Source organism: Rhodamnia argentea, chromosome 4 (assembly GCF_020921035.1).
Source record: "Rhodamnia argentea isolate NSW1041297 chromosome 4, ASM2092103v1, whole genome shotgun sequence".
Classification (NCBI taxonomy): Eukaryota; Viridiplantae; Streptophyta; class Magnoliopsida; order Myrtales; family Myrtaceae; genus Rhodamnia; species Rhodamnia argentea.
Genome location: NC_063153.1, coordinates 1541289 through 1566811, shown reverse-complemented (window position 1 = coordinate 1566811; position 25523 = coordinate 1541289). Strand labels below are relative to the sequence as shown.

General features: G+C 39.8%; 2 protein-coding genes and 1 long non-coding RNA gene across 3 annotated transcripts; all 3 read left to right on the top strand.

The window, feature by feature from the left end:
• Positions 1-1847: 1847 nt before the first annotated feature.
• On the top strand, positions 1848-13140 carry LOC115753841 (biotin carboxylase 2, chloroplastic). Its single transcript, XM_030692666.2, has 17 exons — positions 1848-2037; positions 2129-2201; positions 2797-3122; positions 3754-3895; positions 4746-4844; positions 4929-4985; positions 5547-5618; positions 6290-6379; positions 6656-6715; positions 8768-8953; positions 9068-9160; positions 9238-9319; positions 10353-10459; positions 11853-11928; positions 12113-12159; positions 12264-12326; positions 12767-13140. The coding sequence occupies exons 2-17, from the start codon at positions 2154-2156 to the stop codon at positions 12821-12823; spliced, it is 1605 nt and encodes a 534-aa protein (XP_030548526.1). The 5' UTR covers positions 1848-2037; positions 2129-2153; the 3' UTR covers positions 12824-13140.
• Positions 13141-16323: 3183 nt separating this feature from the next.
• On the top strand, positions 16324-21817 carry LOC115753842 (peptidyl-prolyl cis-trans isomerase FKBP16-3, chloroplastic). The gene is made up of 7 exons (XM_030692668.2): positions 16324-16451; positions 17264-17541; positions 18041-18124; positions 18794-18843; positions 19508-19556; positions 20695-20769; positions 21444-21817. The coding sequence occupies exons 1-7, from the start codon at positions 16388-16390 to the stop codon at positions 21561-21563; spliced, it is 720 nt and encodes a 239-aa protein (XP_030548528.1). The 5' UTR covers positions 16324-16387; the 3' UTR covers positions 21564-21817.
• LOC115753843 lies at positions 19626-20607 on the top strand. The gene is made up of 2 exons (XR_004016909.1): positions 19626-19867; positions 19982-20607. It is a non-coding gene; the product is annotated as an uncharacterized LOC115753843 (long non-coding RNA).
• Positions 21818-25523: the final 3706 nt, after the last annotated feature.

Sequence of the window (25523 nt, the reverse complement as noted above, 5' to 3'; positions counted from 1 at the left end):
CCTTGGGCAAATTCCAAATAGCACGTGCTTTTAGAAGTGAGGTCCAACAAAGTGAAATTGTCTTCGGGGCTAGCTTATGGAATGCTCAATTACGTAAACCTTTTTTCATATTTACTGACGCTCAAAATTTTGAATCAACTTGTGTTTGAAAAATATAATCCAAATAATGTCATAAAATTGTGAGCTAAAACAATGGGCGGTGCGTGTGATGACTCCAAGCTTTCATTGACAGTGAGATTTCTATATGTCGCTTGTATGACCGTAGTGAGTTTGGTGATGGTGTCGGCTTCTCGAATAGAGAAGTAAAAAGTTGAGAATTGGAGGCCAATAACATGCGTCCTTTGTAGTCGGAACAATAACTGAATAAGGTGTGGCTACATTAAATGGACTAAGCTAGGCTTCGTTGACATCGTAACACGACCATCGTGGTGCTTGGTCAGAAGCTAATGAGGCACTTGAGAGGACACTGTAAGCGAGATGAATTTATTTTGCAACACCGTGGATTTATTTTGCTAGGGGTGTATCGGATGCGGGGGTGCATTGGGTGCTATGTGCACCCGATACACTTCGGGGTTTCCTCAAGAACGGAGTATCTAATACCAAGTCAAAAATAATAAAGCAGAAGAGATGAACTGATGTGGTTACAATATATTGACAGCTAATACACGAGTCTAATTATTGGTTTTAATGGATAACTATTGAAGGTAATAAGTTAAGCATAATACTAAATATAATTAATCAAATATATGCACTATCAAAGTAGATATATACATAATCTTGAGAGATAAGTAAAATCAAGTAAATATCCTAATATCTGTAACTATGCTAGTTGAATATATTCACTAAGAATTTGATCCAACCTTTGTTTAAAGGTGTATATTGTTGAAAACTTGCTTTTCACTCTTTAAGACGATTGATGGGATAACATTCTTCACTTCCACTGCTATCCAATTTAGCATAATTCAGCGGTTGAACAAAAATATAATTACTTGTAATGAAACTTCGTATTACATTTTAATTTACTGATTATTTCCATCTTTTTGTTAAATGGGTTAAGTTAAATAAGACGGGAAATAGCTAAGATTTGTCGTAAGAGTGTGACACCTTCTATGAAATGCCTATTTGAACCAAAATTTCTCATTTTATTATTGACGTGATAGTTGTTGGTCCGAAGGAGACCGTCATAATAGTTTTGTCAGATGAATAAAAAATGAGGAAGTCTGTCCACGTGATATGACAAATGCCTATTTTATAAGTGCGTCAAAAGGTCACTCTCGATAAGTTTCGAAAAGAGAGAAAATAAAAACTAGATAATTGAAAAATATATATAAAAGGATTATAAGGCTTTATTTGTTTCCCGGAATTTAGAAAACATTTTTCTAAAATAATCGATTGCTTGAAATGATTAACAAATGAAAAACAATTTTACTATCGACAATAACTTATGTCCATAGGATGAAAAACTTTTCGTTTATTTATTTTTATAAGCGATATAAGGGATCACTTCTAAGAAAATGTATCTTTTACATTATTTTTATCTTTAGCGAAATAAACGGAACCTAAATCGCAACCCAATTACTAGGATGATGAGCCTCTTTTATGCTCAAGAGGTTAAACCGGGAAAATCAAGAAAACAAAAATGATCATAATTTACCAACAATGAGAAGAAAAAATAATACGAAACTAGAGATAACAATAATTCAAGCAGATAACAGGATATTAGACATGATGATAATAATAATAATAATAATAATAATAATAATAATTTACCAATAAAAGAAATCAGCCATGAAGTGAAATCGAAAAAGGTCAAGCTCGGACAGCTCGATTCCTAACCAACAACATCGGCGGAGATTTCAATCCCAAGCCTCCCTCGAACGCATCGACCCCTCCTGTTCCCCTCCTTCTTCGTCGTCGTCGTCGTCGTCGTCGTCACTCGACTCCTTCCCATCCCAAGCTCGCTCGCTCGCTCGCTCTGTGTGTGTGTCTCTCTCTCACTCTCATTGATCTGGGTCGCTCACTTCGGCACATTTCAAGGTGATCGCTCGATCGGATTGCTTGAATTCTCTGTACGTCGCTCGAGCTCGAGTTTCACTCTGGTCGTTCTCAAAAATGTCTCTTTTCTCAGGTTTTCAGGCGTCGCCGCATTCGATATGGAGGCCACATTGCCAATGTGCAAATCCGTTACCTCCGCCGCTCCAGTAAGCTCTGTTTCTGACGCCCTTCTCTGTGCAAATCCGTTATCTCGCCTTCTTCGTTCTTTTTTTTCGATTTTCTCTTTGGTGTGCTGGAATCGTATTCATCTTCGATTGGTAGTCAATTCAATTACGAGCTTGATAGTGAATTGTCTACCCCGGAAACGCGATAGCTGTGTGGCGTTGTTTAGCATCTTTAGTTGATGTTTGTTTTGCCAAGTTGACGGCTGAAAACAGTGTGCTTTAGAAGACTTCACGTTTCTTTACGCGTTTCTTTACGTTGCTAAGTAATGAAGTTACACATTTTCAAGTTCTAATGTTGTCTCTTCACCTAAAGCCTGAAACTTGCTGATCCGCTCATAGAAAATCTCTTCGCATCTGGCTTTAGTGATAGTCCTTGAGTACAAAATTAAATTTTTATCAAGTTTTGACCAAGAGAAGTTTGAGGTCATGAAGGAAACTCCTTGATAGTACCCATGAAAATAATGGTCAATTCCACATAGTGATCGGGAGATTTTGCATGCTTTGGTGTGTGCGTGTGCGAGCGAGCGCACTTTTTTGGGCATTCCGCTTGCTAATGCCTCTAATTGCCATATCGCAGGGTCTAGTTTTCAGAAGAACAGACATTATCCAGAGTTCTCAATGTAGCTTTCTGATCGGAAGTAGTGTGAACTTCCCTAAACAAAGATGTCATGCTGTTAAAGTTGGTCATACTTCTAAGAGGCATGGGGGAGCTCTTAATGCTACTTGCCGTGCTGATAAGATCTTGGTAGCAAATAGAGGTGAAATTGCGGTCCGCGTTATTCGAACTGCTCATGAGATGGGTATTCCCTGTGTGGCTGTTTACTCAACTATCGACAAGGATGCGCTTCACGTGAAATTAGCTGATGAATCAGTTTGTATTGGTGAAGCTCCAAGTAGCCAATCGTAAGTTGCCTTAGTTAGTGTGTTTGTTCACTTCGCTGTAGTAAAAGTCTGGAAGTATTGAGCAACTCTTGCAAGCTGCTCTTGAAAGCTTTAATTAAGTTTGACTATGAGATCACGAGAAGATGGGGAATTCATTCGTGGTCCATCCATTGTGGGATAAATTACTTACGCCTTTTGCAGAAGAGTCTAAAATTTTTGTAGTGCGTGCTTGAACGGGGCAACCTTTGGAAGCATACTATTTCTCTGATTAATTCGATATGATAATAAAAATGCAAATTAAAAGACTGATTATTTACTTAAAGCTTGCTCAATGTTAAGAGCTGTATTGCAGCTCCATAAGTAGCTGGGCACCTGGCATCCTGAAAACAATGTGATATTTCACCTTGCTTGAACTTTTTGATAATATGCTCCCTATGCAGCCAGTTAGCTATATATTTGGAAGCTCTCTGTGAAGGAAGTTGTTGTAACGTCAATGGAGTCACATTATCTAATATCATATCTGCTAATTTCTTAAAGAACTTGTTGAATTTCACATAGTCGTATGAAGAGGAGGAATTTGATCATAGTTCTCAAACTGTTACTTCAACCAAATGCCTGCATGAGACCAATGGTATTGTGTTGCTGTTTACAGGTACTTAGTGATACCAAATGTGCTATCTGCTGCCATCAGCCGCGGCTGCACTATGCTTCATCCTGGATATGGTTTCCTTTCTGAAAATGCAGTATTTGTTGAAATGTGCAGAGAGCATGGCATTAACTTTATAGGACCTAATGTAAGTGTAATTTATGAGAACTTTCATGGCAGAAACTTCCAGAATTGCCAAGTTTTGAGAATCTTATTTCTGATTTGCAAGTAATTTTGCGTGGTCGGAAAGATTTTGGTTAGTGACTTGACTGATGGGATTGAGGCACTTGATCCACTGATATTATGAAGAAACAGTGGGTATATTTTTGTTACGCATGGCATGGAGAAACTATGCAACAGTACCTTTTAATTTCCCAAAGGACCCAAACTGAGTTCCTGAATTAATTGAAAATTTGCTTCAACTGTTGAACATTGACCATTATAAGCAGATAGGTTACTTTCTAAGTACTAAGAACTGACCAAAGTATGCTGTTGTCCAAATTATAGAAACTTCAGGTAGATTTTATTGCTAAGTGGTGCACAATATTTACTAAGCTTTTCTATAAAGCATGTTTAAGCTCAGTTTTTATTGCATTGCAAATGTAGTATCCATTGGCTTCGTTTGATTTTATCCAGGGTAAGTCGTTTTTTACTGTACTTATACTGGAATAGCAACTGTAAGAACTTCTATATACCTCACACAGTGGTTTTTAGTTGTCACGGAGATTGTGGACTCTTGAAGAGAACTTTCACAGAGTTGAAAATATACACCTACATAGTTGTAGAAAGGCATTCTAGCCCATGGAGCTCCCTCCTCTGTAAGGGTTGTCTTCTGTCCACACCCCTTCATTTGCACTTTTTTTAATAGGCTGTTTCCATTACTTGCACCTGTGACCTTCTAGAAACACGATGGATTACCTCACCATTACTCCAGTGCTTGCCCTCATCAGATGTAGATATTTTATTTCTACACCTAATTTGTTGAATGGATTTTGCAGCCTGAGAGCATCCGAGTGATGGGCGATAAATCCACTGCTAGAGACACAATGAAAAATGCTGGTGTTCCCACTGTTCCGGGAAGTGATGGTTTGTTGCAGGTATTAGCCACTTCCGTGGGATGCATTTGCAGGTATTCAATGTTCTCATTATTAAGATTAGATTAATTTTAATGTTTATTGCAGAGCACAGAGGAAGGAGTCAGGCTTGCTCATGAGATTGGTTATCCTGTGATGATTAAGGTAAATCGCTTAGTCTAAGTAAAGTATGCTGAGTGTTTGGAGAATCCTAATCTTCATCAATCTTATTTGCACTCAAATGCTTGTGGATTTATCTGACCAAAAAAAAAAAAAAAGGCTTCTGGATGTCATGCTCTAGTTTTTTTTGCTAAAACAGCGAGATATTGCCAGCTCGTATTTTGTTTTTCTTTAGAGGTTCCTGTTCATGTGCTCGAACAGTTCCTTGATATTTTCATTGATAAAAGGTGGTGGATGTTAGCTAGGACCTGTAGTGCTTCCTTATGCTCATATACGATGGACATACTGTGCCCTTATGTTACTGGGACTCAACCTTTAGCCACTGAGTGCCCATCTCAACATTACATGATGGTCGTGTGGGTATGTCATCTGTTAATGCTTCTTTTACCTTCTGAAAGAAGAAGTGAAGTGAATTTAATATTTGAGGGTTAAATATAGCAAAAGTTTAATTATATTTTTGGGGTCTAGATACTTCATCCTTTTCCTTTCCACTGCTTGTGGGTAAGATGGAATTTTTTGTGCTAATTGCTAATGTGATCAAGACAGGCAACAGCAGGTGGTGGAGGACGTGGAATGCGTCTTGCTAAAGAGCCTGATGAGTTTGTGAAGTTGCTACAGGTACTGCTTCTGTCTGCACCATCCTTCTTGGGGATGCATAGCTCATAGATCACATTTGGATTGTTGGCTACTAATTATTCTAAGTAAATCTGCTATAGGAAACAGAAGATTTTTATAATCATGGTATTAATGCTGTGACGTTTATCAATTATCAATTTTGGTTGGGAGCTATGTGGTTGTACCATTGGATGAACAGATAATAAAATCCATTTTCTAATCCATGTCCAGCTTTCTAGTTGTGAGTGAATATATGGCCATCAACACAAATAAAAGAACAGTGATAAAAGAAAGAAGAACTCATCTTCTTTCTTTTTTGATTACCTTCCTCAGTGCACTAATATTGTCTGCCAGACACAATATTCATAGATCTAGCTTTAATGAGATGATTAGTTTGGGGGTATTGTTGATTATTTTAGCAGCATCCAGGGTTATGACCTGAATCAAGTTTGATGAAAACATGGAGCTATGCTATACCCTTTAGACTTAATGCTTGATTGTGTTCCTAGTGTTGTCCCCATGCTTCTATTTTTGGACAATCTCAGATCTTGTTTCTTGTCTATGAAATAATTTTGAAATTCGAATAATAAAAGGATGTTAATTCTTTAATCCTGCATTAGCCTGTTTTATTGATCTTCTGATTATCTTGGGCCTCCTCTGGCTGTGTTCTATAGCAAGCAAAGAGTGAGGCTGGAGCTGCATTTGGCAACGATGGAGTTTATCTGGAAAAGTATATTGTGAATCCAAGGCACATTGAGTTCCAGGTACTTGCTGTCTTTAAACATTGACAAGGCTTGCTGGAAATGATCACATTATGGTATTTTGTTGTAGAATACAAATAATAACCTGACTGCTCAGCCAATAAATGTTGTTTTTATCTTATTTTCAAATAGTACTGCATAAATATGCAACCGCATTTGAGTGGTTTAGCCTTTGAGGACCAAAGAAAAATATGTGAGTGGTGGTACATCTAATATCTATTTTTTGGATTGGATTAGTGCATGTTGATCCAATTTTGGCTGCTTTACATGGCTCTTCAGGTTCTTGCTGATAAACATGGCAATGTTGTTCACTTCGGGGAGCGTGATTGCAGCATTCAGGTACTGCTGATGACTTTGTTCTCATTGCTATTTAGTCGTGTCCAGGGGTGAGCATGTTCATGGAGGTGCCAATTCCAGGCTGGGACTCTGGAACCAGGAAAAGAACCAGATCCTCCGTTTCTGTTTAACTTTCAATTTCAAATCAATGTTAAACAAAGCCCAAATTAAACAACCGGGCAGAAACTGTTCTGTATAAGAAATTCAGGTCCAGGACAGTTAAGCATCCAAGCAAACTTGAAAAAATAGTGTTAAAGTGAGTTAATAGTCGATGTTGAGGCGCAAAGTATGCTCAATCGCCCTCTGATGTTGGCACTATGTCTAGGGCCTCTAAATCAACTATCGAATGAGTACTTGCTGGCCCCATAGTTCCACCATGATCATAAGTTATGGCATAATGCTGTGAGTTCCTACCATAGGCTCCCTTACTAAATTTTACCAAGCCACCACTCTACATAATCTGAAACCAGTTTAAAAAGCCGATGCTACCTTGGAATGGTGGCCTAGCCTGTTCAGTTTCAAGGTAGAACCACCTATTCCAAGGCTGACATCAGAAACCTATTCAGGTATGGGCCGCTTCTAGACCTTGGAAGCGGACCAGCCTAGGCTGGTTGTGGCAGATTCCAAAGTTGAAGCAGGGCGGTGCTCAATCCTAGTTGTGTCATATTTGTGAAATTTAAGGTGCATGACGTTGCAAAATTTCTCATGTTTGTAATGAATATCAAACGGTTTCTTGGCCCAAAAAGACATATATTGAACTGTATCTAAAATTAGAAGCATTTGCGAAAGAATATGGTGGTTAGATTGGTTAAATTGCAAGTCTTCAAATATCGAGTGCCTTCTGTATAAGTCATAGGTACTCGCTTGAATTTGAAGAGGAAGTCTTACTATTGGAGTTTTCTAGTAAGAGTGATGTTTATTGGACTCTCTTCTACTCAATGGCATGTTATACTTTCAAAAACATATACGTCTAGATCTTGAGCATCTTTTGTGCATAGTTGGAAGAAGTTCTTATCATGAATTTCTGAGTTGCATAATTTCACCCCAAAGATGAGAGAAATCTTCATAAAAAGTAATCTCTAATCAAGGTCATGTCTGATGATTGTTAAAAACTGTACTGGGCTAGACTTTCATTCCGGCATAGCTGCTAAATGTGTAGCTGAGTGAAACCTGGTGATCTGCTGATATGGTTGTAGCTGGGTATCATGTTTTATATTTTGGTTCTCATGAAAAATGTCCGGTGAACTTTCCAGTTTGGAAGTAAGTATATACAATGTTTTCTAATGTCATTTACTGTTCTTTATTCTCTTCCACTGGTTTTTCATAGAATAAACGTGACTATATACATGTATGCAAAGTCAGGGTAGATATGTTTGGGATTTCCTTCTTATCATATTAGTCTTGTCATAAAAGAGGTCTGGGAAATTATAAAATTGCATCTTTCACTCCCCTCTCTAGCTCCCTCCATGCTATTCGTGTGTTTTTGTGTGTCATCTATAGGGCAGTGGGTATGTTTTGGTGCCAACTGGGAAATTTTCACCCTTGAACTTGGGTTAAATACATATACCCTGCATATACATGTCTTTTCCGTTGAATGAGTGAAAATTATCTGAACGTCAAAGTCATTCTGATGTGCTGCTTGATCTTGCTCTGTGCTCTTTTGTGGAATGAACTAGGATAATAGTAACAGCAACAAACTAAACCTTTATCCATTATGTGGAAAAATAAGTTCTAGCATTAAGACAGAATTAGCTTGCCATGGTAAAACCAAAAGTAAACCTAACATTAGAGGACACACAATAATATTATCTTTAAGGGATGGCCCATCAGTCTATGCTTTGCCAGAGCATGTCAAGATTGCAACATACCCTATGTCCATCTAAGTTTGCAATTTGTGATTGTTGGATGTTCAGTGAGATCTCGTCCCTTGAGGAGGGTTGAGCAGGAGTGGGATTAGCTGACCATATATAAGTCTGAGATCCATTACAAAGTTGTAGATTTTGTTTGCTTCTAGCTTTAATCTTATGAATCTCATAGATATGATTTATCGAGCAGAGGCGGAATCAAAAACTTTTGGAAGAAGCACCTTCTCCAGCATTGACCCCAGAGTTGCGAAAAGCCATGGGCGATGCAGCTGTTGCGGCAGCAGCATCTATAGGGTACATTGGTGTTGGGACAGTTGAGTTCCTTTTGGATGAAAGAGGATCCTTCTATTTCATGGAAATGAACACTAGAATCCAGGTTAGAGCTGTTTTTGTGCTCGCAGATACAGTTTTGAGGGTTATGCTAATTATCTTTACAAATTGATGATATTCCCTTTTCTCCCATTCTTGCTCTGGTGGATTCCATGTTCAGGTTGAGCATCCAGTAACAGAAATGATTTCTTCTGTCGACCTGATCGAGGAGCAAATTCGCGTGGCAATGGGTGAGAAGCTCCGCTACAAACAGGTATAGGAGGTTTTAGAGCCGATAGACTACTGGAGTTTGACTTCGTGTCTCCTTGTTTACATTTTTCCTGTTTGCAGGAAGATATTGTTCTCAGAGGCCATTCAATAGAGTGCCGTATCAATGCTGAGGATGCATTTAAAGGATTCCGGCCTGGACCAGGTACCATTGATATACTGTGATGAAACTTGGGGCAATGGTGTGAAAGATCTTGCATTAACGAGCACAAAAAATCAATAGTACCATTGCCTCTTTTCATAGGTCCAAGCTGTTAATTGTTGTAAATTTATTTTTAGATTCTGTCATAATTCAGGATTTGATAGATAGAATTTTCTTTGCTTGACTGAAACATATAGTTTTTCTGCTACTAGTTTAGAAAGTGATTCATAGCTTCGTAGTTTGTAGTTGTAATCGTCAGAATAGGATATGAATCATGAATCAAAATGTTAAACCCGTGTTTTGTGGATCATGAGACGAATCGGTTCATAAGGGTCGGTGAAGCAAAAATTATTTCGTCATGACATAGATACATATAAAATAAGTAGGGTCGGCAAGTGGGTTTGCGTGGGATGACCTATTTAATTCATATTCTCCCATTTTTATTTGAATATTATAATATGCATGACCTCATACCCACAATCAGTCCCAACCCAGAATCAATTCAAACATGTTTGGTTAACCTTTTTCAATGCAATTGCTTAGCCCACCACCTCTATCACTCTGGTGCAACTGCCATCGCCACCACAGTTGCGGTGTTTACCTTGATGGACCCCAAGCCTGTCACCACTGTTGCTGCCCCCAACTTGATACTGAATTAGTCACGGCTTCTGCTATTAGACAACTAATCTGTAGAAACATATTTCCGTCAAAATTTGACCAAACTTTTGTGCTTTTTCTGGCACTAGACATACCTATCGACTTGCCATGCAAGTTTGATTTTTATTCGTTTGTGTGATATATTCATATTGTTTAGCCCTTAAATCAACTTGAGTTGCAAGATCTAGAGTTTTATCTGATAATATTGGTTGTAGGTATAACAGTCATTTTAATTGGTTGGCTTCCTGTTTATTTTCCTTTACTACTACCCTTATTGTTTTTTGGTCATGACATGTTATTTTATTCACTCATTATCTTAACAATTTGTCTACATAAAATTAACCCGTGATCATAAATTTTCTCCTCTCTTGAAAACCAGGGAGAGTAACAGCATACTTGCCTTCTGGAGGTCCTTTTGTTAGAATGGATAGCCATGTATATCCAGATTATGTGGTTCCTCCAAGCTATGATTCCCTGCTTGGGAAGGTTAGTCGAAATGTTGTCCCTCTCTGTTGTTTTGTGAGATTACGGCATGGTTAGCCGATCAATGGTTCTGCTCAAAGCATCTTGCTTTAGATAGTAAATTTTCTAATGGTACGTTGCTAATGTATTGTGAGCATGAGGTTTCTTTTTTTTTTTTTTTTTTTTATTCTGAATTTTTTTATTAGGATTACCAATTAAAAAATGGAAAAATTACAAAAAGCACCTAAAATTTTACATATACATATAAAAACTATTCTCAATTTTAAAAACCTTCAATTTGCATCACCTCCAAAGTACAAGGACACATTTACCCCGAAACCCTACAACCAACTCTTTTCCATCTGTCTCTCTCTTCCAACAGTCTTTACTCAGTCACATATAGTACTCTCTCTCTCTCTCTCTCTCTCTCTCTCCACCCCTCGCCACGGGTGTCACCATCGCCCAATGTCGCCTCCTGTACCCCTCGCTTCAATCCCACCCTCTCCTCTCTCTCTCTCTCTCTCTCTCTCTCTCTCTCTCGGAGCTCCCGGCAGAGGGAGTTCAAGCTTGCGTGGGCTGCAAGCTCAACCAGGATGGCCCTGCATTCAGTCCCGGGGCTCATGCGAGCTTGGCAAGCTCTATGACAGAGCTTGAGGTGGCCATGGGAGACTAGAACTTGATCTGGTGCAGATCAGGTCGTGACCATATCTAAGGCGGTGATTGTTGCTGGACTCGAGTCTGGGGCTGGTGACGGTTGGGGACAGCAGGGGGCTGGGCGTGGGGGCAGCGGGTGGTCGGTGATGGTAGGAGAGAGATGGTGGAGGAGAGAGAAAATGTGCATTAGGGTTTGTGGGTCTCCGTCTCGCAAATAGCAATTTGGGAAGGAAAATTGCAATTTCTTTAAATAAGTGGCATTTGTGAGAATTCAAGTTGAGATGAAAGTGGAAAAGTTAGGATCTAAGTTTATGTTCTAAAGTGAGGACTGTATTTGATATGTGGGTGCGAACCTTAGGAGGCTTCTTGCAATTGTCCCTTAAAAATTTGATTCTGTGGGCAATTTTGAATTTAACATGGATAAGGACATGAAGATCCAGCATATTGAAGACTTAACATAATCTAAGTATGTCGCAGAAGTGAGAAGAAATGCAAAATAAGAGTGAGAAAAGAGAATTCATTAGAAGTATAATTGTTGACACTGACGACTTCACTCTTAGGCTCAGTAGAAGAGCTCCGTGCTTTGCATGAGCTAAAAGGCTAGTGCTATAAAGATGATGGCGAGACAGTCTATGAAGTTGGGTTCCTAGATTTAATAGATGACTCTTATTTGTTGATATTATCTGTCACTCTTCGTCTAAATGCATGCTTCTGCATGACGATTTACATGTTTCCTCTTATAATCTCTACATGCTCACTGCAGCTTATAGTATGGGGCCCTACAAGGGAAAAAGCAATTGAGCGTATGAAGAGGGCCCTTGATGACACTATCATAACAGGTAAGCACCGTTTTTCTAGCTCTGAGCTCCAATTGAAGAAGTATTAGTTTCCCATCTCCTTTTTTTGTCCTTTCGGTCCAATTTGGAAGAATAACCTGGGTCTGTGATTCTTTTGAGGAACAATAAGGCGTTAGTTTGCAAACCAAGATATCTCTTATCCAAATATGCTTTCTATTCACTGCAGGGGTTCCCACGACCATCGAGTACCACAAACTTATTCTTGACATTGAGGTTCGCACACATCTTACACTTGCATGGATAGGATCATTGGACTGGTCGTAACTTTTTTTAGTCAGTATGAAGCTATTGAATTTGTTTTTTTTTGTACTTTACAGGATTTCAGAAATGGCAAGGTGGATACTGCCTTTATTCCTAAGCATGAGGAAGAGCTAAGGGAGGTGAGGGTTTGGAAAATTCAGAGCATTATGACCAGACATGAATCTAGTACTTTGCTATTCAGTAGATTTGGCACTGTTTATCCTGACCCTCAACATTTTGTTTTTGAGCAAATTCAACAATTTTTCACCATTGTCTGGGTGAAAAACGACAAAGATGCAAAACAAATTGTTGGTCATTAAATCAAATCTTGTACTTAAATGCAAACTTAGGTATCTGCAAATAAATTTGGGACGAAATTCACTCATAAGAATACTGAATTCGCTTTGATCTGCATCCAGCATATTCTCTCTCTCTCTCTCTCTCTCTCACACGCGCACACACATTCCTTCACGTGCACATAGATGCTCATATGCATTCCAATAGTATTAATAACGAGACATTTCGCAATGCTTGTCTTGACTCAATTTGTTTTGGATTATTTTGCCTCGTATTCTAACAGCCTCAGAAGATGGTGTTGGCAGCACCCACGAAGGAATTAACTGGTGCTACAGCCTAGATGGATCCTGTTACTTGAAGTCACTAGCATCCACAATGTTCATAGCTGGACCAAAGCATTGCATCCTCAAAATGGGAGCTGAAAATCATTAATTTAAAACAGCGCGGTGGGTTTGTCTGTTTTTGTTGGAATAAGTCTTGAGAGTTGTTGGATGAGTTATAGGTCTTTGTTTCGTCGCGTGGAAGTCTGTCCGATAGCATGTGAACTGGTTAATTTACTGGACCCATTTATGGGGCTGTTTCTTTTCTTGTTACATGTAAACTTATATTTACATTCTTCCCCAGTTATATTTCAGATTTGCCTAATTGGCTTCGCCACGAGGATAAGTGGATTAGTGTCAATTTTCTTGTGATTCCCTACTCTGCCTATGCTGCATGCCATGAATGGTCGATAATATGATCTCATTAGACTTTTGGCTTCAGAAACGATCTTCAAATTTCATCTTCAAACACAACCAAATCCTTCCCGCACCCTCCTCCTCTCTCTCTCTCTCTCACACACACACACACGCATATCAGCAATCTCCTCGTTGACTGGCACCACCGCCTTTGACACAAGCTGCCTCGTCCATCAACGGGGCATGGGCCATTACCCCTCTCCGTCCCTCATAGCCCTCTGTTTCACCACCGCGCCCTCCCTCTCCATTATGCACCTTGGTCAGTCACAGCCGGCATTGAGCACGAGCTTGTCCTCGTCCCCATTATAGAACTCGCATTCGATGCCATGGTCTTACTTGAGATCGATGTTTTAGAGGGCTTGAGCCCACCAATCTTGATAACATAAAGAAACCGGGGGCGGGACAGATGGTGCAATGAGGTGGTGGCTCGGCTCACGACGGAAGATGGCATGTGGAAAACAGGCGTTGTCAGAGAGTAGATGTGCTAAGCAGTGGGCAAGTGAGAGGTTTTGGATGATCGAGTTTTTCCATTTGTGGGTGTCTTGGGTGCATTAGGAATGGTGAGAGCATGAGAGGAGGTGACATTGCAAGAAAATCACAAATGCTAGATGTAACTCGACTTTTTGTCAGGATGTAAATTGATATTAGGGACAAAACCGAAAATGATTTTTGAAATAATTTCTTTTCTAGTTTTCTTTTCTTTTCTTTTCACTTTGGGTTAAAACTCTGTGTCAAAGACGAGAATCGATGACATTTAATTGGTTAAATCTTTCATGCCCTCCATACTGTTGCCTGGAACGGGCAACGGTGATTTTGAATCATAGGAGGAACCGGGATTCATTCCTCAGCAATTTATGCTCGAACCTATGAAGATGACTCTGAAATTAAGTTGATCAGAATTCAGAACTCCTGCCAAGTATTGAAAGATTTAATAACTTTTTCAAGTACTTTTTAAATGAGTATTCTGTAAGCCCCTGTTAAGCAACTAAATCAAGAGAGTTTGCATTTTTCCGAGGTCATGCTTTACTCATATTTTGGGCAGCCAGTCTTCTGATTTGAATATTTGTCATTTATTTAGCTTTTTTTTTTGGGTTGACTATTTAGTGCGTTTAACAAGCGCAATTAGACTTTTTTTTTAGGGTTGATACTACTAAAAATCTCAAAATGATACACTTGTGATAAATTTATTTAAAATTATTTTTTGACAATCAAAATCCTCAACTGGTACACCTATACCCCACACTAATTTTTTGACCACCAAAACTTCCAAACCGATACACCTTTGATAAGTTTAGCCCGCACTAATTTTTTTTTTTAATTCAAAGACTATTTTCTCAAAATTATGAATCAAATAGGAATGAATTCAGAAGAAATCTAAAAGTAAAAGGACCCCCAAAAAATTTTGAACCTTCAAGAAGTGTTTTTTCACAAGATTCCACCAGAGATTGAATTCCCAAATTCCACCGTGTTGGCATTTTCCTGTGAAATTTGGTGGGCCTTTATTGCTTGTGAAATTGGTTTCCTGAAAAGTATTGATTCTAAATAAATGAAAGCTTAATGGATTCATTTATTAAATCACAAAAAATATTATGATCTAGATGAAATTTCACTCAATTTTCACTGATGTGCACCTATCCACAGTTTGGAAAATTACAAAAAAAGTCCTAAATTTATTGATTCGCTCTTAATTTTTTTTTTTTTGCTAATTCAATCCTAAACTTTTAATAATTGTGTTAATTCAGTCCGTCTGACGAATTTTGGCCAACCGATGCTAACGTGGACTCCTGCCGGCCGACAACACAATATTCTAATTTTTAAAAAAAAATTTATATTTCTTTTTTTTTTCCTTCCCTCTTCTTCCTCTAGCCGGTCGCCACTTGTCTTGCTGGTCCAGATTTGGCAAGGTTGGCAACCGGCCAAACGAAGAAGATGGAAGGGGAAGAAAAAAGAAAATAAAGAAAAAAGAAAATTAAAATTAAAAAAATGAAGAATTATGTTGTTGGCCGGCTAGCTTCCACGTCAATACCGCCGGCTAAAATTTTTCAAAAGGACTGAATAGGCCTAAAAATAAATTTAAGACTAAATTGGCACAATTGCAATAAATTTAGAATTTTTTTTGGGATATTTTTCCCTTTTATTGTTACTTGTGTCCTCTTGCCAAACCACTTGTTTAGATCAAGATTCCTATCTCCGTAAGTAATGCATTTTTGTGGGAACACTCTTTTCCATCTATGATTCTTCTTGACCAGCTTGATAATCCTCGACAAATTTCTACGTGTCAACCAAAAGCTCCCGCTTTTCATTTTATTTACTTTTGAGATAAGAAAGGGTGAGAGGAAGCGGATCTATCTCCTTTGGACGTCCTTGTCAGAAAAACTCCATAGCCTTTCTTAAAATATTCAATTTGCCTATCCGGAAAATTGAATGTCAGTGTTATTTCCATAGAGTTACTGTGCATACACATAGGTGCAAAGTCACTGCCCGAAGTGTTAGGATTCGACGCATAATCACAACGCAATAAAATGTAAAATAAATCGACATAAAGTTTTATTCTGGTTTGCTCTTAAACTAGGGTTATGTTCAGTAGATAATTCTATTATAATTGGCAATTTACACCTCTCGTTATATTATTTAATTACAAGCGAAACTCTGTGTGTGTGTGTGTATATATATATATATATATATATATATATATATGTGTGTGTGTGTGTGTGTGTAATAGTTATTCATGGCTCCAAGCTTAACTACTAATAAAAAATTATGGGTTCAAACTATAAAAATCGCTTAATATTCAGGGGACACTGCTCCCTTCGACTCCTTCGGACCCCTGTCTAGATCCCGTACTTTTCTATCGATGGAGAATAAATCACACTCCCAGACAAAATGCCACCTGTATACCGATGCGGGTAGGAACCTAGCCCATTCTCAAACTCCAAGCTTGACAGCTTTCATCGCCCGTCCAAAATTGAGCCCCGAGATTTGACGGAAAAATTTAAAAGTCGCCTACTGACGCTTTACACTCAATGTTTTCAGATAAAGCTTGCATCCCCTTGTATTACCGCAGCTGCTGGCATATTGGAAATATAAATAAAGGTAACGAGAAGATATCGTTATCCGGTGGGGGAGGGACGTTACTCTCTGCTCAGTTTCTTTCCACAAAGGAAAGGATGATGGCTGCTTCCTCTGTTTCCTCTCTCTTCCTTCCTTCACCTCCACCTCCTCCTCCGCCTGGTAACTTCCATCACCTTCTCTCTCTCTCTCGCGCGCGCATTGTGCTCTGTTTCCGTTCGTTCGATTTGTTTGTCCTGTGTTGTGTTTCTCGAAGCGTTCTTACGCTACGTCTGGAGTAAATGATCCTCAAATTGACTTTATCTGCAAGCTCCGAGGTATCTTGAATGGTCGAGAGTGCTCATCATACGTATGCCCATGGAGACTTTTCCAAGCAAGAACTTACATGTGTGAGGACTCTCGTGATACATCGTGTTGGGCATTTGGGTGCGGTCATGTCATCTGATGCTAATGAATTACTCAGCCTGTGGAAGCAGCTAACAATGCTTCGTGCTCTGAGAAGGTCACACACGAGCATTTCGCTGACCCTATGGCTGGTGGATGTTATGGGGCTTCATGCTGGAGTTCGATTGAGTCCCTCTAGAATCTACCTTAAGTCGGTTTAGTTTAAGTAGTTGGATCGACCTATGACGCTTGAATTTCTCAATTGAAAGCTACATTTTGCATTTCTAGGACTCAGGTTGACATTTATGTGGGTCATGTCTCCAGTTTGACAAAGATCTGTAATGACAGGCCGTGAAGGAGGCTAGATTCCCAGTACTTATTGAAGTGAATATGCTGTTCTGATAGAACTTGCAACATTGCGCTCGAATTGAACTACTGATCAGAGTGTGGAACACTTATTTTTTGTAGCACTAATTGGCTGTTATTTTTTTTGCATAAAATGGAATGATATTCCTCTGAATGTGCTCTAGATTTGTCCTGTGTACTTATTTGTGGGTACCAGATTTGATGAGGAGTTGAGATTTTGGTAGGTTTGGATGGTGGTAAAACCTCGTGTACGAGTTGTCAAAGCAATGCTGGGAGAAGACTTGGAGGCCCATTTGTGCGGTGTTCTGGTGCTGTACCCGAAGTGTCAAATGTAGTGAAACACGGTGGGCATTTAACCTCGGTCAAACGTCGGGATGCCATTGGATTGCTGTGCGGACTATCTAGTTTCTTCATCAACTCATTCGATGTAAATGGAGCTGGCTTACCCCCAGAGGAAAAGCCCAAATTGTGTGATAGTACTTGTGAGAAAGAGCTTGAAAATGTATGGTGAGATCACATGCCCTCTTCTCTTATGTTTAACTAATTCAAGATGACTTGAGTCTTGAGATGGCATAGCATACTATCTAAGATGTTTTTGGAGTTACCGCTACAAAAGTCGTATGCAGTTTTTGTCAGAAATCTTATCAGCTGATAGGTGTTGCTCTGGAATTTTTTGGGGCTTCACATAAATTACCAATCCATTATGTGCGACCCTGTTATTGAACTTTCCCTTCGAGGTTTTTCAGAATTTGGGCAAAAGTGCCAGGATCCCAGTGTGTTGATGACAATTTCTTAATATGTGCATAATCATCCAACAGGATTTAGTCTGTTGCATAAGTCTAGAGTAGGACAATATGCTACTCAGCTATTGCTTTGGCATATAGGTTCATTTTTTACATCAAGTACGGATACTGTGGTGGCTACGATCATTCACTTATTTATTTGCTTCTTCCTTCTACTCAATGGTCATTCTTAAGTTTGAAATTTTCTTTGCTATGAAGGTGCCAATGGTAACTACTGAATCTGGTCTGCAGTATAAGGATATAAAAGTTGGCGATGGCCCTAGTCCACCAATTGGATTCCAAGTCAGTGAATCCTCTTCTGCAAATTGGTTCTTCTATCTTCCTTCACGGAGAATAATGAATGAATTGCCACCATTGGAATCTTAAAGTTCTCACATATGTAATTGCGACATTTCTTCTCCCTAGAGGCTCTTGACTGTACTAGTAAGGCTGATCAGAATTTCCTTAGTCTAACATTTGATAATGATGTTGATACGAATGATTCGTGAGATGTATCTACACTCTATTTAGGGCACATGCATGAGATAGGCCTAATTATCTTAGTACATAACACGAATAGGTGATTAATATTCTGTTTGTCCCTTTTGAGGGGAGCAGTTTTTTACATGCTTCCAAGAGTTTCAGCATGAATTAGTTTACTTTGGATCAAGTTGTCTGAGTTGATCGGTTATTGAGTTAAAAGTAATTTCGTTTAAACATTGAGCTGTTGGTAATTCCTCTCATGTTTTGGCATGGAATGTTCTATGGTAGTGGAGTTCCAGTTCACTACCATAGATCATGTGCTGGTGTGAATCAACATGTGCTGCCTAGCCATGTGACCATAAATTATGGAAAACTTCAGGCAGAGAAATTTCCAAATTTAGTACCGCCTCATGTTGACTATTAACTTACTTATCTTATAAACCTATCCTCTTAAATTGACTTTCTTCATGTTAATATCACCACCCTCAGGTAGCTGCTAATTATGTTGCTATGGTTCCATCTGGACAAATATTTGACAGGTACGAGATATCATTCTTTTGCTACTATCTTCAATTTTACTTTGAAATATTCAAAGGACAATAAGTTCTTTTTAACATTAGAAGTTTGTGCCTGAAATCTTGATAATTTTTTCTTTCTCTTAACTGTATTTCGTTCAATTCGGTTCAATAAAAGGTGAGCGTCTAGTTTCCAATTGAACTAGGCAGTTTATATGTTGGGAGGGACAATTATGATTGGTGAATGGAAAGAACTTTCTCTTCAACAACTAGAGTGTAATGTGGATTAGTGAGGTCATGGATCTTTTACACCAGGAAGAAGCTCGTCTTTGCATGTGCCACCAAAAAGCTGTGGGACAGGGAGATATTATTTGCATAATTATATCAGATGTTTCCTCGATGCTGGTGTTAAATTTGGAGGCAATGATTAAGCCAAGGTTCATTTGTTGAGCTTTATGTTGCTTCTTTTTGTCTGGAGGTTGAAGAAATTTTGATGCCAATTTTAAGTTGTGTGCTTGATAACTATGTATGCTCTCATCAATAGTTTTGTTCAAGTATCCCGACATTGCTTGTCAATGGGATTTCCATGGGGAATATATTTATGTAATCTGACTCCAGCTATTAGCTTAAGTTTTTAGGTTGGAGTTTCTAATAATCTTCAGAATCATTTTCATGCTTCACTTTGCAGCTCGCTGGAGAAAGGCCAGCTTTATATATTTCGTGTTGGCTCTGGTCAGGTGTGTTCTGCATGTCTTATACAAACCATGTTGGTCATCAGATCATAAAGAGAGTATGAAACTATTTTTCTTTATGTTGCCACAGTCTAAAAGATAAGCTAGTCTTAGGAATCAATAAATGATGATCTTGTTTGGCCGTGGAAGATGCACTAATCTTGGTCTTGCCTTTTGATTTGTACTTTTCTCCTTTACAAGACTTGTAATCCCAACTGAGTATTGGAATTACTGATGATGATCTGGAGGGCTTGATCGATTGGTTTGAGAGAACAGGGTTTTGATTTGCGTAACCTACAAATTTCCTTCAAACCCAGGTTGCATTTTCTGGTTGAGCTTTGAACCCGACCTTAACTGATGTGCGAGGTTTTAATCCAGATTTATCATAATGGATATCAAAATGATGTATTTGCATCTCTTGTGTTTCTTAGGCGATTCTAAATGTCATGAGTTAATCTGGAAACGATGTTAGCACAAATTAGGAAGTATGGGCTAAGTTTGTTGCAGTTGAAACTGTATATCAATAATTTCAACACTGACGTGTTTGAAGTTTTGATTTTGATTTTTAGGGTTACATAAATTGGGAAGAAAAAATTTTATGCTGTTGTGACCTCCTTTTCAGGAAAAAAGAAGACTTTTTTTTATTCACCAAGTTCTAGATTTGTGTAATCATGTGCTGAACATTTTTTGATTGCTGCTTTGCTCATTACAATCGTGTGCCATTTGTAGGATCAGCTTTTAAGAATTTGCAAAGTTAATGAATTCAAATAGAATCAGTAATTTCTATCTTCTTTTTACTCTGGCCAATTATTGGTACTTTCTATTTTGTATAGTATTAATGGTAATTTCTTCTTAAGTCAGAAGAGCCATATATATAGGACTTATAGTGCCAGTATTGTACCCTTTTTTTGGAAAGATTCCCATGTTGTCTTGCATGAGTGATTTAAGAGACCCAAATGTCAAAGTTGCTACCTTTCTCCAGCTAATGGTGTTGATTTGCTACGTCTACGGAACAAGCATACACATACTGTGGCTTGTGTTGGTGTGCATATGCATGAAGAGATACATACTCACACTGCATTACTGTAGATATGATATGCCTATCATTTTGCAATAACAAATAGCAGTTGAAACGCTGGCTTAGGTGATCAAGGGACTTGATGAAGGGTTACTGAGTATGAAAGTCGGAGGGAAGCGTCGACTGTACATTCCAGGATCAGTAAGTTCCTCAACTTCACAATGCCTGATTTTCAAAGGGAAATTATTGAAGCGAGGGTTCCCAAATAAAAGTAGGACATGTGCTAGCGGCTGAATCATTCTTTATGTCGGAGGCGTCCATGGCAATCGTTCTTTTTGTTTGGTGTGGAACTATGGATTCTAGGAAAAGACAGTGGAAACTGAACTTGATTAGCATTCAATCTTATCTCTGGAAACTGAACCGAGCACTATAAAGAAGTGAACTATCCTAATTCATCTAGTATTTTTTGCCTTATTAATCAGAGCATTATGGTTTATGAAAACAATCTGGAAATTGGGGGGGATTGGAATCAAACTTTCCGATAGTTTAGCAGTAACAAGTAAAGGCAGCAAAGGGATTATTCAAGGAGGGAAAGCTTTCAGCATGTCATCTCTTATTTTAAATGTTCTGGAAGTTGAGTGCTAAATTCATGGCTTGGCATTTTATCCGGGCTTTCTGACTACTTACATTTTGATCATCTAGCAATTTAGCAACTTTTCGTTGTCATGCTTTGCTTGACTTTCATTCTCACGGGCATGTCGAAATCAAGTACTTTTTATTTCCTTTGGTGAAGATTCTTGAAGATGAGTTGAAAATCTGTTCAACAAATAACGGTGTCGGCTTAGTTCTGATGGTGTGATTCTCTCCTTCAACAGTTGGCATTCCCAAAAGGTCTCACTTCAGCTCCAGGAAGGCCGAGAGTGGCTCCAAATAGTCCTGTTATCTTTGACGTCAGTCTGGAATACATACCGGGACTCGACGTGGACGAAGAATGAGGGTGGGCCTTCTTCTGTACTCTGACAACTGCACGAGCTTGGATGCTACACCTATTCCGCTACTTTCATGGTATCATTGGGTTAATTCATTGATTTGATTGCTACAACAGAGATATATAGTCGACGTGGAACTTGGACTCCACGTCGACCTTTTGATGTGGATCGCGTTTTACCATTCCCTAAAAAAAGAGAACCTCTTGAATATTGTATTGGAGGACTAAACATGATTGGCATTTCACGACTTCATTTGCAAATCCTGCGACTCCCGCCATCAATTTTCTTTCGCCTTAACCATCGTCATGTCCAGGAACGGTCATTAGCCACTGTTTTCGTTTCTTGTTTCATTTCATTTCGTACCCGAGAGAGGGAATACACGTTCATGGCATGGCTTGAGAGAGCGAGGACCGCCAGCTTTCCGAACTGGATAAACGGCAACAAGAGCCCATCAGCAGAGAAAGAACGTGCTTGACTTTTGCTTCGACGGCTTACTTATTATCGCGTGAATGACCACTACCCTATAGTTTTCATTATTTTGAATCTAATGGTGGGGTTAGTTTGACTCGATTCAACCATTTAGGGTTTAAATTTGTCAATTTTCATTCTCGGGTCAAATTACAAATTTGGGGATTTTGCATAATTCAAAGCATATTTTTCATAAAAATCATATTTCTAAATGAGATCCATGTCCTTAAGTCCATTTCTGTGATTTAATTTGATACATTTTGAAGTTTTAGGGGTGAATTTTCCAATTTTTTAAACGGCCAAGTCTGTTAGGTTAGACCGGATCTGATCCCACGACCTGGCCGAACCTCCTTCTTCCCCATTTGGATTTCTCATGCAGGTACTTCCATGGCAGGCCGAATTTGAGCAGCAAAATTCACCCCTCATTCTTCAATAATTGGACAAGCTTAGGGTTGTGGGCATTCGAGGCCACATTAGTCCGATCCGATTGAGTCAAGTTTCGTGGCTAGAGGCTGCAAGATGAGCGATAGCCAAATCATTTTGTGCGTCGGCCATGCCAAAACGAAAGCAGACCAAATTCATGTCAAATTTACGCCAAATTGTACATGCCTAAGAACAAAATGGAGAGGCCATTCGCTCCCGTCGTCATCCAATCCCGATGAGGCCATTTCGCACGTGATTGCACGTGCGAGCCAAGGTCGATGGATACCTCTCCATGCACCAAACTTTTTCGAATTTGTTAAAGGTCATTCCATGCATTTTGGACAAGAAGAGAGCCCGTGATGTCCTGGAATTTCGACGTCTATAAGATAACGAGATTCAATGAGTTTAAAAAATGAATTTCGGTCTGGTAGATAAATTTGAATTTTTGAGGATTTAAGAGACAACAATTGGATTGTTCCGAGACGTCGGCCAGAATAGATTAGGCTACGATAGTTTAGTCGTCAAGCGGTAGCTTCGAGACCCTCGCCCCCGAGCCTAACCCCGACCGAGCTCGTGTTGTGAAAGTACTAAAATACCCTTAGTCGTCCATACCAAATGACCATCCAATCCCAAATTACCAAATTAACGTATCGCCCTTAGATATTATTTATTAAAAGATGAAAACCATTAGTACGATTTGACTAGGCCCCACCCCATTCATTACCCATCACCTCACCATCAATTCTCATCTATCTCTCTCTCTCTCTCTCTCTCTCTCTCTCTCTCTCCCCTTAAACCCACGACCTCTTCCTCCTCTTCCTCCTTTTCTTCTTCTTCTTCTTCTTTTCTTTTGGTTGGTCCTTTCCCACTTTACCCGAGCACCACCCGCGTGCCCTCCTCTACCGCGCGCTACTCGCGACCCTCAACCCACCGCCAACCCGAGCCACCCGTGAACCCAAGCCTCGCCGCCATCCCCCCCGTCCCACGCGAAGCTAGGGAAAATCGAGTAGTCCACTCCTCGAGAGGCCCGTTTCGCTATTGCTGCTTCCCCTGCTCTATCTCGGCCACCCTCGCCACCTCGATGCCTCCGGTCGCCGCCTCCGAATGCCTCCACCTGTCCCGAGCCGACGGGCTAGCTCACACCGACCGCTATCCCCCGATCTTCCAGCCACCCTCTGCCATCTTGCCGTCCCGTGTTCGCCGTCGCCACTCCATCGCCTAAGCTACCAGCTATCCCCGCGGGCCACAGGAAGCCCGAGACCTCGGCAGCCTCCTTGCTGGTCATCGTTTCGCACCCGTTGGACCCGAGAGTGCCGAGGTCGGCCGCAGCCGCCGGTTGCCTCCTATGAACCTCGCCGCCACAACTCAAGCCGCCCATTTTGTCATTAGTTTGAGTTAGCCCCTAACTTTTGGTTAAGATGCTAATTACGCTTAGGGATAGGTAATTAGTTTAATATGGTTTTTAGGTAGTTTAATTGGGTCGATTTAGGTTGGAACTTGATTTAGGCTAAATGACCCTAATTAGTTAAGTTAGTCCGGTTAACTAGAGGATTGTGGCTATTTGGTGATATATTGATTGATTGTGTGATTGCTGTGGTTGATCGCGAGTAAGCGATAGGTTAGAGTCGAGTGGGCGATTGGTTGTCTGTAGGATTGTTCTCGTATCGGCTCGACTTTATGAAATCTGAATTAATAATTACAGTTGGATTAATTAAATATGTTTAATTAATCGTCATGACCGCTTGCCCGATTCCATGCTCTGGTTGATTGTTGAATGATTTTGGTGGATTTATAAGTGGCGATCAACATGTATTAGATGCAAAGTCTGGTGGATAAACTGTGCATTCATATAACCACGTGTGGAATCAAACCGAATCTTTTAGCATGAAAATGGCCTTGGGATGAGTCTTTGAGTACGACCGTATGAGCATTTGACTAATTACAAAGATAAGAATTGGGTGATTGTCGGATGTGCTTGTGTGGTCATGTGATGGTATTGTACCGTGCCGGTCGTACGGGAACCCGACAAGTTTGTACCATGCCGGTCGTATGGAACCACACAACTTGTCGGTTGTACGTCAATTCGTACCCGTGTCGGTCGTACGAATCACACAGATTGTCGGATTTCGATTGCGGCTTGTGACGGATCGACACTCCTTACAAGAATACCTATCTGCCATATCGTGCCAATCGCACCAAATACATGGTTTTCGGTCTCCATCGTCGGAAGTAAGGAACGATGGTTGGTTTTGCTAGAAGACACTACCGATCGTAGTGTTGGGGCCACACCAGTCGTGTGCGTCTACCACGCCGATCGCTTGGGTCATCTGTTGATAAATGGATTTCGTGTGGTGTCATATGCATGCAAGTTGACTTGATGTCGTGCTAGTTGGTTGTCCGATGTGATTGTTGGGTCAAGTCAAGCATTGCATTACGTGTGAACGAAGGCGTGGTAAGCTTGTATGTGATTGAGAATATATTGCTAGATTGTGCCTACTCTTGTGATAGCTAGAGCGTGGCACAGATCGCCCGCTATTGATATGTTATCGACTAGTGCTGTATGTTTAGACCGCCCTGAGCGAATGAACGCCCTAGCCGGGCTTAGGCATTGACTCAATGAGATTTATATCTCACCCCGTTATTGTTAATACTTTTTCAGGCCCTTAGCTATGGAGAACTAGATGTGGACGTGAATCTCGGTAGAGTAGTTTGAGAAGTAACGTGAACCCTATCCTGGTATTTTGAGTGTCAAGCCCTACGTCCTTACGAGTGTGCAAACATCCCTTTCATGATATTTACTCACGATTATCCCCAGGACCGAATGGTGAACCATATATACGCAGAGTGAAATGCACATGCGGAAGCGATAATAAACTCCGTACAAAACAAACAGATGACTCAGAATGAATTAAACACAAATACATAACATAGTCTGAAAATCGGTTTTACAACATTGACATAAACAAAAATACATGACTAGGTTCGAGACAAAGTGATCTCAAAAGGAACATCTAGTCATACTACAACTCCTCTATCCTAAGAGGGTATCCAAAAGGTATGTGTCTCAACTACACC

What these genes read in the sequence shown, in the direction of transcription:
- LOC115753841 (XM_030692666.2), top strand. Translation starts at nt 2,154, where the DNA reads ATGGAGGCCACATTGCCAATGTGCAAATCCGTTACCTCCGCCGCTCCA. An exon ending in AGTTTGTGAAGTTGCTACAG is followed by an intron (nt 5,619 to 6,289) that starts GTACTGCTTCTG and finishes TGTGTTCTATAG; the next exon opens with CAAGCAAAGAGTGAGGCTGG. An exon ending in AGCGTGATTGCAGCATTCAG is followed by an intron (nt 6,716 to 8,767) that starts GTACTGCTGATG and finishes TTTATCGAGCAG; the next exon opens with AGGCGGAATCAAAAACTTTT.
- LOC115753842 (XM_030692668.2), top strand. Translation starts at nt 16,388, where the DNA reads ATGATGGCTGCTTCCTCTGTTTCCTCTCTCTTCCTTCCTTCACCTCCA. An exon ending in TCCACCTCCTCCTCCGCCTG is followed by an intron (nt 16,452 to 17,263) that starts GTAACTTCCATC and finishes AGATTTTGGTAG; the next exon opens with GTTTGGATGGTGGTAAAACC. An exon ending in GACTGTACATTCCAGGATCA is followed by an intron (nt 20,770 to 21,443) that starts GTAAGTTCCTCA and finishes CTCCTTCAACAG; the next exon opens with TTGGCATTCCCAAAAGGTCT.